Genomic DNA, 12579 nt, shown 5'->3' with positions numbered 1-12579 from the left:
CAAATCACTCAGGGAAGGGGTAGTGAGTACTCTATCACAATCGGTATAAGCTAATCCTGGTAGTTCCTTTTGCAATGATTATGGGATAAATATGGGACTCTCGGCTCATAATATGGAAGGAAAGACTGTTAGAAGTAGGAAGGAAAACCAATGTGCATGGCAGAGCAGCAGAAAGCATCGAGTCACTTAGCTGACCAACAATGAACCTGCTTCTTCCCCCTTGCCATGTGAGATAAATGTGAAATAGGAACAATAATGGTGTCTGCCTCCATAACTTGCTATGAAGATTAAAAAGCCCATTTTGTAACTTAAAGCTAAAAACATCCTAATCCATATTTTTTGCTATGTCACTCAGAATATTTTGTAACCACAGTTTTTAATGAACTATTACTGACACAAACATGAACAATTATAGTTCTACCCCAAACAATCCTGTTGTACTGATAGAAGAAAAATTGTTATTGTTATGTCAGCTTGCATTACTTGAATAGTGAGGTTTGGCATTTTCTTAAACATTTATTTTCCAATGATTTATGCCTTTCCGTTTTTTTGTGTTTCTTTTTGTTGTTGTTTTTTTTAGAAGGAATACATCTGCAAAAACCAAGCTGTGCTTAACTCTGATATATCCCCTAGATATTCTGGCCATTCTTTATACATATTTAAAACAACATTTTCACAATAGCTAACATAACACTCAACGGAACTACAGGTCCTAAATTAGGAGGCAAGCTTTTCTTTAGCTTGTGAGAGGGGTTAATAGACATTCACGATTACTATTTTAAAAAAAAAAATATTTTATTGATTTTTTACAGGGAGGAAGAGATAGAGATAGAGAGCCTGAAACGTCAATGAGAGAGAAACATTGACCAGCCGCCTCCTGCACACTCCCCCCCCAGGGATGTGCTCGCAACCAAGGTACATGCCCTTGACCGGAATCGAACCCGGGACCTTTCAGTCCGCAGACCGATGCTCTACCACTGAGCCAAACCAGTTTCAGCACGATTACTATTTTGATGCCACAGCATCACCCAACTTTAAGCAGACAAGAGAGCTCCGAGGCCGCCTTTCAGCCAGCTGGCATTCTGGACACGTTCTCTGGCATGCACCATGGCGCTCTTGCTTCAGAACCTTCGGGCCCTGGAGGTTTGGGAGAATCTCGCTGTCTCTCCCAGAAACCACAGCCTCTCTGCAGCCACCGGGGACCCACTTTGTTTGAAGGCAGAGATCCTCCTGGTGGGTTTTTATAGTTTCATTTTCAACAAAAAGGCCGGTTAAATAGGCTTTCAAACTCGACAGGAAGAAAAGCTGTAAAAGTGGCCGGGAGGGAAGGCCACTGGCTGCGGGGCACCCAGCCCGGCTGCTCCCACGCAGGGTTCCGTGCAGCCACGTCTGCTTTCCTTCAGAATGGCAACACTTACGGGGCCTTTATTTTGAAAATGATGGTTAGAATTTCAAGATTGATTTATCCGTTGAAGACAGTTGCTTAATTTTTTAAATGTAAGGTTTCTCTTTAATGCACATTTCCAGGTTTCACACTAACTCCCCTTTCCCCAAAGCCGCAAAGATGTGTACTGAAGATCTCCACATGTGATTTCACTTAGCAGGTTTCAGAGCTCTTATTAGATCAGTGCCAAGGAGAATAGCGATACTAAGGAATAGCTCCAGAGCATCAGATGCACTGGAAAATGATAGCTTAGCCATGATTAAAAGTGCATGGATATAGATACCAATGTCTACACAGACATACATGTGTACATGTAAGGTTTTAGAGTGGGAAAGCTCCATCAGGGGATGGGAAACATGGAAGCGAATCCGTGTGCATGAGTAGCTGGGCATCTGTCACTCGGTGGGGACATGCAAGGGGCAGAGGAGAGGCTGGGGACAGACAATAACCAAAAGTCACTGTTCGAAAGAGCACTGGTCAATTTCCCAGGACACAGGCCCTAGTCATGTGGTCAAGGCACCTCATCTGCCCGAGTGGGGCTTCGTGGTGAGGCAGCCGCAGTTACTGCAAATTCCCAGGCCCAGGCCGAGCAGAATGAAAGACACCAAGAGACAGGGAGGCAGGGATCCACAGACTCTCCTGAAGGCTTGGCTCCTATCTTCCTCCCTGACCCGGCTAATTGAGGAAAGCTGTCTCTGATGTACTTGAACTAGAGCTAATCTGAATGCTAATTAATCTACCCTGATAATAAAATAATAAATCCAATTTAAAAAGACACTGTAAATTTCTGCTTTTGTGTGTGGGTGGTGGTGGTGGAGGAGAGGCGGGAGAAGGATAAAGGGAGAGAGAGAAGAGGGAGGGACACACGGGGGGAGGAGCGGGGAGTGGGGGGAGAGAGAGAGACTAAAAAACACTGACTAGAAAGGTTTTTCAGTCCCTGCAGCGGTTCCTCCGAGGTGGGCACGGTGGTCTGCTGACCCTTTTCGGATCACCCAGGCTCAGTATTAACCACACTTGCCATTTGCTTCATTCCAGGTTAAATAAATTGCTGTTTCTGTGTTCCGCACTTCACAACCTGCTACCTTTTTATTTATTTATTTATTTTTATTTAAAAAAAATATATATCATACAATATATTCTATTGATTTTTTTTACAGAGAGGAAGGGAGAGAGATAGAGAGCCAGAAACGTCGATGAGAGAGAAACATCGACCAGCCGCCTCCCACCCCCCCCCCCACCGGGGATGTGCCCGCAACCAACGTACATGCCCCCGACCGGAATCGAACCTGGGACCCTTCAGTCCGCAGACCGACGCTCTACCGCTGAGCCAAACCGGCTCCTGCTACCTTTTTAAATGGCTCTAACGTAGAGCTCACTCTCACCCGACTACAGGAAATGCTAACATTGGGAATGTCACTGAAGCGTGTGCCTTCCTGACGGTGGGAATGTGACAGGGATGCCCAGGTCCTCGGGGAGACGGTGACATGTCCCTTTAGACGGTGAAGGCTGCCCGGCTCCATTACTGCTCTCTGTAGGACTTTTCTGTTTGGCTAGATTTTTTTGTTTTAGGATTATTTATTATAAATAGGGTAGAAGCAGAAGAAAGTGTGAGAGGCAGTCCCCACAGAAAATGATTACTAACATTAATCAGTACAAACAACATTTGGAAAAATTCTGCAATGTGATTTGGCACCAGATGTCTTAAAATATGTACACTTGACATTAATGCAAAGAATGATTAAAAGAATTCCTTAAACTTGCAATGTATGGAAATTATTTTTTTTAATCATGTTTTGAACCCCTCTTTATATTAGGGTTTTTATTTAAAAAAAAATAATGATCATGAACTGATAAACAAAAACAGATCCAGAAACAGAGAAGCATTGATCAGACGGTCAAACCTCAGAGGGAAGGTAGGGAAGGGTGGGGGTAAGGGGGAGAGATCAACCAAAGGACTTGTAGGCATGCATGTAAGCCTAACCAATGGACACAGACACCAGGGGGTGAGGGCATGAGTGGGGGTTGGGAGGGCAATGGGGGTGGGGATAAGGACACATATGTAATACCTTAATCAATAAGGAAAAAATGTGCTTAGTTTGAAAACTAAGACAATCAGCAGAAGTTTTGGGGCAAACATATATTTAGTTTTATTTAAAAGATTAGTGTAGCCCTAACAAGAATTTGGTAAGACAAAACAATGAATTTTTGATAAAGGATAAAAATACAGCCCTGACCAGTTTGGCTCAGTGGATAGAGCGTCGGCCTGCGGACTGAAGGATCCCAGGTTTGATTCCAGTCAAGGGCATGTACCTTAGTTGCAGGTACATCCACAGTAGGAGGTGTGCAGGAGGCAGCTGATTGATGTTTCTCTAATCAATGTTTCTAACTCTCTCTCCCTCTCCCTTCCTCTCTGCAAAAAATCAATAAAAATATTTTAAAAAAGAATAAAAATACATGTTTTTAGTTTGGGAATATGCATCAAGTCCCATAAAAACATTATATCCTTTGCTCAAGGAATTGAGTTTTACAGAAAATTATATTTGGGATAGACTCAGAAATTTGTACATCTATTTATATACAAAGATATTTATTTTAATATTTATTATAGTGACAACTGGAAATTATCTAAAATCTCAACAAGAAAATGCTGTTTCAATGTATCATAGGGTAAATTAGTATGCAACATTCAAAGAAAAATTTCAGGAATTTTAGATAACATGAGAAAATAAGAATTATGTTTTAAGTGGAAAAAAAATAAGTTGAAAAATTATTATAACCAGATCTCAAGTTGTTTAAAAACATCTACATAGGGATAAAAGTAGAAAAATACATTGAAGTAATAATAGTATTTATCTTTGGGTGGTTGAATTATGGGTAATTTTTATTTTCTTCATTAGACTACCTGTGGTTTTAGAAATATTTTATAATAGTTGATACAAAAATAACAAACGTGAACTAATATTTACTGGGTGCTTTCTTTTACAAAAGGAATATAAAACATGGAAAGATTAAGAAATTTGTTAAGATCATATGGGCCATAATTACTAGTTCTGGGAAACCTTTTACAATCAGAAAAAAAAGAAAGAGGTAGGTAACATTTGTGAGAATTAAAAAAAAAAAAATGTATTTTTCATGACCAACTTTTTTGACTTGTGGTGAACTACTGCAGTGTGTCGTATCTACTCTGGAACATTCTATATATTCATTTATCCCTGAAATTTAATATCATTCCTTGAAAATATGTAACATGCATGAAAGAAGGAGACGCTATTAGAGTAAAACAAAACAAGTCCATTGGTGCCACTCCTGCCTAGTATTTCATCATTGTTATTGTAATGACAGCTTACTGGGCTGTGACAGTGGGCCGGACATGTTGTAAGGACTTTACATGTAAAAACCCATTTAATCCTCCCACTAACAACTACTACTACTACTACTACTACTTCTTCTTCTTCTTCTTCTTCTTCTTCTTCTTCTTCTTCTTCTTCTTCTTTTTAACTTATTAAGTGTTACATATGTGTCCTTATTCCCCAATTACCCTGCTATCCCCCCTTGCCCCCTGTTGCCTGTGTCCATTGGTTAGGCTTATATGCCCCACTAACTTCTTGAGGAATGCACTATTACTATCCCCATTTTACAGATGAGGAAAGTGATTCACAAAGGTTAAATAAATGGCAAGATCACACAGCTAGCCAGGGCACATAGCCAATTGCCTACGATTTTAACCACCAGGACATACCATGGCAACCGTTTACTCATAGAAGGATCCTGCCATTCCACTAGTTGGTAGATGGCCCAGCAACTTCATGCAAAAATAGTTGAATGAACTGGGCAAGTTCAGACAGAGCTGTGTGGTCAAAGTGTGGCCCCTGGACCAGAAGCATCACCTGAGAACTTGCTAGAAATGAGCGCATCACACCAAGAGCTCCCGGATCTGGTCCTGCGGGAGGGTGACCAGAAACCTGTCTTAACACGTGTCCGAAGGACTGGGATACCTCTGAAGCCTGAGAGCCACTACCTAGCGAGAAGGAAAGTAAGAAAAACAGCCTCGCCTCCTTTATGTTTCTGAAGGGCTGCAGAGGAGAGTCCTCAAACAAGGTTTGTGGTTGTTCTGTCCACCTCACAGTTACTGAGGAACGGTAAAAACGGGTTGAACGGTAATGATTTTGACTCAAAATTAGGAAAAACGTCATTAATAGCTGGAAGTAACCAGCAATGGGAAGGGCTGCTGTGTGAGAGCATGAGCCTCTCGTCATCTGGAGCGTCCAAACGGATGCCGAGGACCACCCGTCAGGCACGCTGGTGAACGAGAAGGCGGACAGGCATTCCTGGAAGACCGTGAGCGGCCGAGTCAGAAAACCGGTCTGTGCTGGGGGGTAGGCATTTGTTGAGAAAGTTCTGAGGGCAGATGGGAGTCAGTGATGCTACTTGTTCTTAGGACTTTCCAGCTCCACACGCATACCAGTTAGGCTGTCCCCCCACTGTCTACCGGAAATGCCCTCCCTTCATCCAAATTCGCCATGTGTTACTAAGTCCAGCTCAAGTCTTATCGCCTCAGTGAAAACTCTAAATTCCCTTCACACTTACTATGAGTTGTGTACGTTGTTAGGTTTATGTAAATTTGCAACTTAAGACCAGATTGTGTCACATACTTAGTATCTTTCATCTTACCCAGTTCCACTGTAGCCATCATTTGGGGAGACTATTCTATGCTTTGTTTCTGAGACGCCTCTGTTATAGTTCTCATTTCAATGCTTTTGCCCATGATAGTGACATGCAGTCCAGCTGCGATCTGATCAGGTGCGGGCCGGGAATGCGGGGTGGCTCCTCCTGCTCACCCCTGGGAAAGGCAATGGCGGAGCTGGGGCTCCCAGGGCTGGAGCTGCTGCTGTCATGTCCTCAGATCCCTACCTTCTGGACAGACTGTTACAGCCGGGATGCAGAAGAGTACGTATGCTCAAACCCGCATGCCAAGCCCAGTTACACTGCGGGCAGTGAAGCCAGTTTTCAGATTTTAATACTTCCTTTTTTCCTTTCCACTCTTGTCATAACGCTCTGTGCTTGAGAAACATCTTTTAAAAACCACATTTTCACATCTTAAGAACACAAAAAAGTGTCAGATACTTTTCCCCCTCCTTTGCAGTCTTGGAACTTCAAAAGCGGCCCAAAGGAAGCTTTATAAAATACGTAAAAATATGTGCTGAGAGCTGGGGTTTTATATGCCAAGAGCTAGGCTGCAGTGGCCTTTCACTGCCGTGAGCGCGGGCTCCTAGGAAAGAAGGCTGGGGACCCAGCCCGGCTTCCTCCCAGACTGCTCCCCACTATGAGAGCCAAGTCCCGGTCATCCATGGTGGGTTATCCGGGGCGGGGGGAGGGGGGGGTCCCCCACTCTGCTTTCCCCCCCTTCCTCCATTAAAGGCCTTTTGGCCATTTCGCAGCTCATTAGCACCTCCACCAGAGGCAGGTGGTGACAGGGAGAAGAGGTGAAACTAAAATCAGTAAATTTTGCTGCTCGTTAGCAGCTCTTGTAAAAGACAAGGACAAGGGCCTTGGCTGAGCCATCTCCATCCTCATCAGGACCATAGGCAGCACTCGCTGAGCGCTCAGGTGCGAGGCTGCGGTAGGTGTAACTAGGCATATCCCTGTGGTTCTTCTTACTGTTTCCATTTCTTTAAGCTTCCCACTAATTACATCCAACATTGGGCGACGAAGAGCTGCGTGGGTCACGAACACGAGGGAGCGTACCTGTTTTTGCACTCCGCTGAGCTGCTGAACCTTGATGATGAGGGAAGCGGTTCGCCCCTTGTACTGAATAGTTCTGATGAAGGTGCCGGCGTGGTCCACGCTGAAGGGCTCTGACCAGCGCCAGTTGCCCCAGCCTTCGATACAGATGTGCAACAGCTGGAGGGGAAAACAAGGATCGTCACAATGCCAAAAGTGCCAACAAAAATCTCGTCCTAAAAACGAACGCCTCCTTGCTGGAAAACCTTCCCATTGGTAATATTTAGCATCTGTTTTCTTTCTAACCTGCATTATTCATCCAGTTCCAGCTTATTCCACCAGGCTAAGAATAGCAAATATGCCGCAGAGAGTCAATGTGGTTTTCCAGATCACATTTTAAACCTTCTTAAAAATAATTGTCCTATCAAATGGTAAAAGGCCTGCCGAACGTTTGAGAAAAGATCACTTCATTCATGTGGGGGGAGAGGGAGGTGGAAGTGTGAGATCAAAGGGCCTTGGTGTTGGCTGATAGTTTGTTCCTTCTTATGGCTAGATAGTAATTAAAGCCAAATTTGGTTTGTGGCGTTATTTTTGACCCAAGTTGCCATTCTGTATTTTTATTTATTTTGATATAGAACAAAACAGCCATTTGATTATGCAGTTTATTTAATATGCTCTCCAGATGAGGTCACATGTATCAAATCAGAAACACCTTCAACATTTTGAATGTATAGAAAATATCTTTATTTTTTCTAGTATGTATTTATGGTAACTTTCATCATTTGAATCTCCCGATTCACTTTCATATTTATTCACAGAGTGTTGCCGCTTTTGGTAATATTTAGATTTCTTTCATGGTCATCAAATATTTTCCATTTCCACTCCTACCCACTAAAGGCAACTAAGAAAATCAGTCTAACTGATCAAGTATTCCAAAACAACATAATAGTTACTGTTTCTTTAGGACACAGATATATATGAAAATAAACAATGTTCTCTATGATGATTAACTGTAAGAAAATAAAACGGACATTTTAGGAAAAACATTTACATGATATACAAACTTAATATTTTCTTTTATATCACAAATACATTTTTAAAAGCTAACCAAAGGCTAATCACATGAAACATTTTACCAATTAACAGAATGAATAGAACTTTGAAAACATTCTATAAGAGCTATCATAATCAGTTCTTAAAATAAGTATATTAATTATTATGGGAATTGCCATAATAACAACAGTCTTTTCATGAAAAGATTATCTTTTAGTCTTAGCATTAAGAGGTAAAGTACTTAAATTAAAAAATTTCCCTGTGTAGGTAGGTAGGGGCTGGGAGGAAAGGGTTAAAGGGGAGGAAAATGGGAGATATTTATAATACTATAAATAATAAATAATATATTTAAAAAAAAAAGAATAATATCCATACATTTAATCATAAAAAAAAATTTCCCAAGATCACTGGTCACCATAATGTGATTTTTGCTAGAAAATTAAGAGAGCTTTTTTTGGTTTGTATTTTATATATCTTAATAAAACATTTTAAAAAATCTAACTCATTTCCTAGCTTTTAATATGGCCCCACTCCAGTTCTTCCTCCACACAACTGCCAGTCATCAAAAAGCTACCTACCATTCAGATGACTTCTAAAAAAGAAGGCTAACAGCTTAAAACAAACCAACCAAAAAACACCATTCTATTCAATAAGTACCTGTAGGGAAAATTTGATCTTATATGCACTCTAACTTAAAGTACCAGAGTATCTTTGATGTTTAAATATTAGTTACAGAAAAAAAGAAAAACAATAGTGATGTTTGGAACCACTTCAGTTTTTGTAGCAGCGACTGGGAAAAAAGCTCGGGCACACACAGAACTAAAAGAAACAAGAACGTTGTTTTCTTTGGAGAGACTAGTAGCTGGAAATGACAAAAAAAGAAAAAAAGAAAAAAAGAAAAAAAAAAGGCAAGGTACATAAGGTTGAGCTCAACTATATTTATTTTTGAAAATTTCATAAAATTTCTAAATAAATTTTAATGCACACAATGTAATTTTAATAATTGAGGAGTGTTCACATTTGCACATGAGCAGTTTTAGGCAGCTGCTCACTCTGTGTACACAGCTTTTAATGACTGGATGTCACCAAGGAATACGCTGTCAGGTTTCACTTGGCAGCTTGTGGTTCTCAAAATGTTGGCGCAGATATTTTCTTTGAATTACAAAAATTCAGAATCATTTGGATTTAGTTCACACAGAAAAGTTAAGTAGGAGGAAAAACATAACACTTCTTCCCACATGCATCACCAGTAGAATATTTGCAATGTTTGATCTACTGTTAAAAAGCATCTAAATATCTTTGGCAAGTAGATGTATATAATTTATTAGGACAGGAATTACATTCCCGAGGGGAAATCTACAAAAAGGAATCCAACAGGCCTGCTTTCCTAGTTCTCCTTCCTGTGGAGTCATTGACTTGGGCACGAGACAGATACCCACGGACATCAAGCAAGAAGGAACTATAAAATCAGGCATAAACATTTGAACTTTGTTGTTAGCCTGGCTCAGTGGTCTGCAAACTCATTAGTCAACAGAGCCAAATATCAACAGTAAAACAATTGAAACTTCTTTTAAGAGCCAAAGTTTTCAAACTTAAACTTCTTCTAACGCCACTTCTTCAAAATAGACTCACCCAAGCCGTGGTATTTTTGTGGAAGAGCCACACTTGAGGGGCCAAAGAGCCGCATGTGGCTCGCGTGCCGCGGTTTGCCGACCACTGGCCTAGCTGATCCTAATGAGATTTTCTTCCACCGTTTTATCCAATATACTTTTCTTACTCAGGCACTATAAGGAAGGCAAGATGCTAGACATTATGGAGAAAATAAGGAAGCACTCAAGGAAGAGACCAAGAAGCTTGAAGTCTTATAGGGAAAATAAGGTGTGTGCAAATTACTAATAAGAGACATCAGAGAGGTACAAAATGATACAGGAGTCTAGAGAAGGGAGGGCTTCTAGGCTGATGCGATGAGAAGAGCTTCATGAAGCAATTGGGTCTCAGAGTTTGGGTAGGATTTTAGTTGCAAAGATGACACTCCATTGCTGGGCCAAAGGGACAATCCGGTAGGTGGAAGTCAGAACGTTTACTTGGGGCAAAGTTAATAGCCTCGACTGGTTGAAGGAAAGGGAACATGAAAAAAGAGTGGGGAGTAAAGTCAGACAGACAGACCTAGACTGTGGTCAGCACTGACTTACTAAGCTAAGGAACTGGTGTTTGCCGGAATTTAGTGGGTAGCTACCGAAGCCTTCTGTATAAGGGAGCAATGTATGACAGAAGGGTAAGAGTAGAGTGTGGAGTAAGAGGGCAATTGCAATAGTCAGGATGACAGGCAATGTGGGCCAGAAACAGGGGAGACAGAAAGCAGTGGGCTTAGCAAAATATCACCATCTCTTTGGCCTGGAGCCCAAAGTATTTTTATGTTGTGTTTTTTTTTTTTTTAAAGTCAATTTGGATATTTCCTTTCCCATCTTTTCCATTTAACTTCCCTTACTCAATTCCCCTACAATCTTTTCTATTCAGGCTTTTCATTCTCTTTGGACTACTTAGCTAGTAAATAATATTTTCCATTGGGAAAAAAAATCAAGTTACTCTTGTTTGAACTTTTCAATGGAAACAGAAACTAAGCAGTGAGGCAGGTTGTACAGTGGCCACACTTGATGGAAGGCCCCCAGGGGCTACATTTTCATTTTTTCCAGCAGATCCCCCACCTCTTCCCTTTCCTACCCAGCCCCCAATGCTGTGCTGGCAACAAGACTACATTTGTAGTTTTCCCACTGAAGACCTCGTAGGGGAATACATATACAACTTTTCACTCATTTCCCCCCTCCAACACAAAATAAAACTGAAAACAGAATTACTGATCAGGAGACTAGGGACCAGCTCACAGGACCACCCACAGTCATGTCTGAAGGGAGAATTCCCATATTGACAGATTACAGAGGAAAGAAAATAAGATAAAATCTATAAAATCTGGGAAAACAGGGTGTACCAAGGACGAAAAGAGGATAGTTAAGAAACATTTAAAAATTATATCTTAATTATAAATGAAGGAACCACTTTTCTGTGAACTTTATTTCATTATTTTTAAATTGTTACCTACTAATTACAAATGAAAAACTTGTCTTCCGATTCATTTGCATTGTTTTCCATTTTATAATAATTTACTATATAAATAATTTGTGATGTTCTAAAAAAAATTGAAAATCTACAGAACTTTAAAACTTTTCCCAATCCATTGTATCATTTATAGAAATTTTAGAAGTTATTAAAAAAAACGAGTATGTTGTCCAGGTGAAATAAATGACTGAATATATATATGTTAATATACATTATATTTATATATACTTACTAGAGGCTCAGTGCATGAAATTCGTGCACTCAGGTGGGGGGGGGGGTCCCCAGCCTGGCCTGTGCCCTCTCATAGTGCAGGAGCCCGATGATCAATCTCCCCAAAGAGGTAGGCCCTGCCTACCCATTCAGGGCTCCTTGATGAATTGCCCCAAATAGGTAGGCCGGAGCTGGCGGACCCCACACTGCGGGACTCTCGGCCTTGCCATGTGGAGGTGGAGCCGCAGGGACTCACCTCCGTGGCTCTGAGAGCACACAGCCCCTCCCACCTGCGCCTGCTGCGCACGCAACCTCCTGGTGATGGATTGTTATGGCATGAGGGCATCACAACACGAGGGTGTGACAACCACATAGGCTTTTATTAGTATAGATTACATAAATATAGGGTGTGTTTTAATATATATTAAAGCTTAGACAACATAATTTTTAAACTTTGAAACTTATCATTGTATCCCAAGAGCTTAGTGCACAGTATTGGATAAATAAATGAATTGGGAAACAATAACCCAAAGTAGATATGCAAACATTTTAGTGATTCTCACATAAAATATTACCATAAAATGAATATCAAATCCAAATATTGAGAAAAGATCCTATTTTGAATGGCCTTTAATAGAGGCACTCTGATCCATAATTCAAATACCATAATGTTTAAAGCATAAAGTAGACCCCAAATGGTATATTAGGTGAGCATCATGAGTGAAAATTAAGTTAAAATATAAATTTGCTTTGTCTATCTAAAATAACATCTGAAAAGTTACAGATCAAATTCAACAGATTAAAGTAAAATTGCTTGTTTGAAATGCATAAAACTGATTGTGTACTTCACACCAACACATTAACATAAAAAGAAAATGAATTATATTGCTCATTGTTTTTTCAAGGCAGTTGAATTTTAGAAGGCTTAGAGTAATAATGCTAAGAACGAAGTAGAAACATTTCTAGATAATGGTTAATTTTGGTGTCACCCTGATTCAATCCTGGAGTCTTAGGACCCTATGTATTGTTTTACGTTT

At 40.6% G+C, this 12579-nt stretch overlaps 1 protein-coding gene across 5 annotated transcripts in view; it reads right to left on the bottom strand.

Moving 5' to 3' along the window:
• VPS13B (vacuolar protein sorting 13 homolog B) overlaps positions 1–12579 on the bottom strand; it is a 522947-nt gene that overhangs the window by 45787 nt on the left and 464581 nt on the right. For all 5 annotated transcript variants that reach the window (XM_084864486.1, XM_084864483.1, XM_084864485.1 and 2 more), the window contains one exon: positions 7190–7345. In XM_084864486.1, coding sequence (XP_084720612.1) covers positions 7190–7345 — 156 coding nt within the window. The remainder of the gene's footprint in view (positions 1–7189; positions 7346–12579) is intronic.

Source organism: Pipistrellus hanaki (assembly GCF_964339955.1).
Source record: "Pipistrellus hanaki genome assembly, chromosome: 17".
Lineage (NCBI taxonomy): Eukaryota > Metazoa > Chordata > Mammalia > Chiroptera > Vespertilionidae > Pipistrellus > Pipistrellus hanaki.
This window is presented reverse-complemented; position numbering and strand designations above follow the sequence as displayed.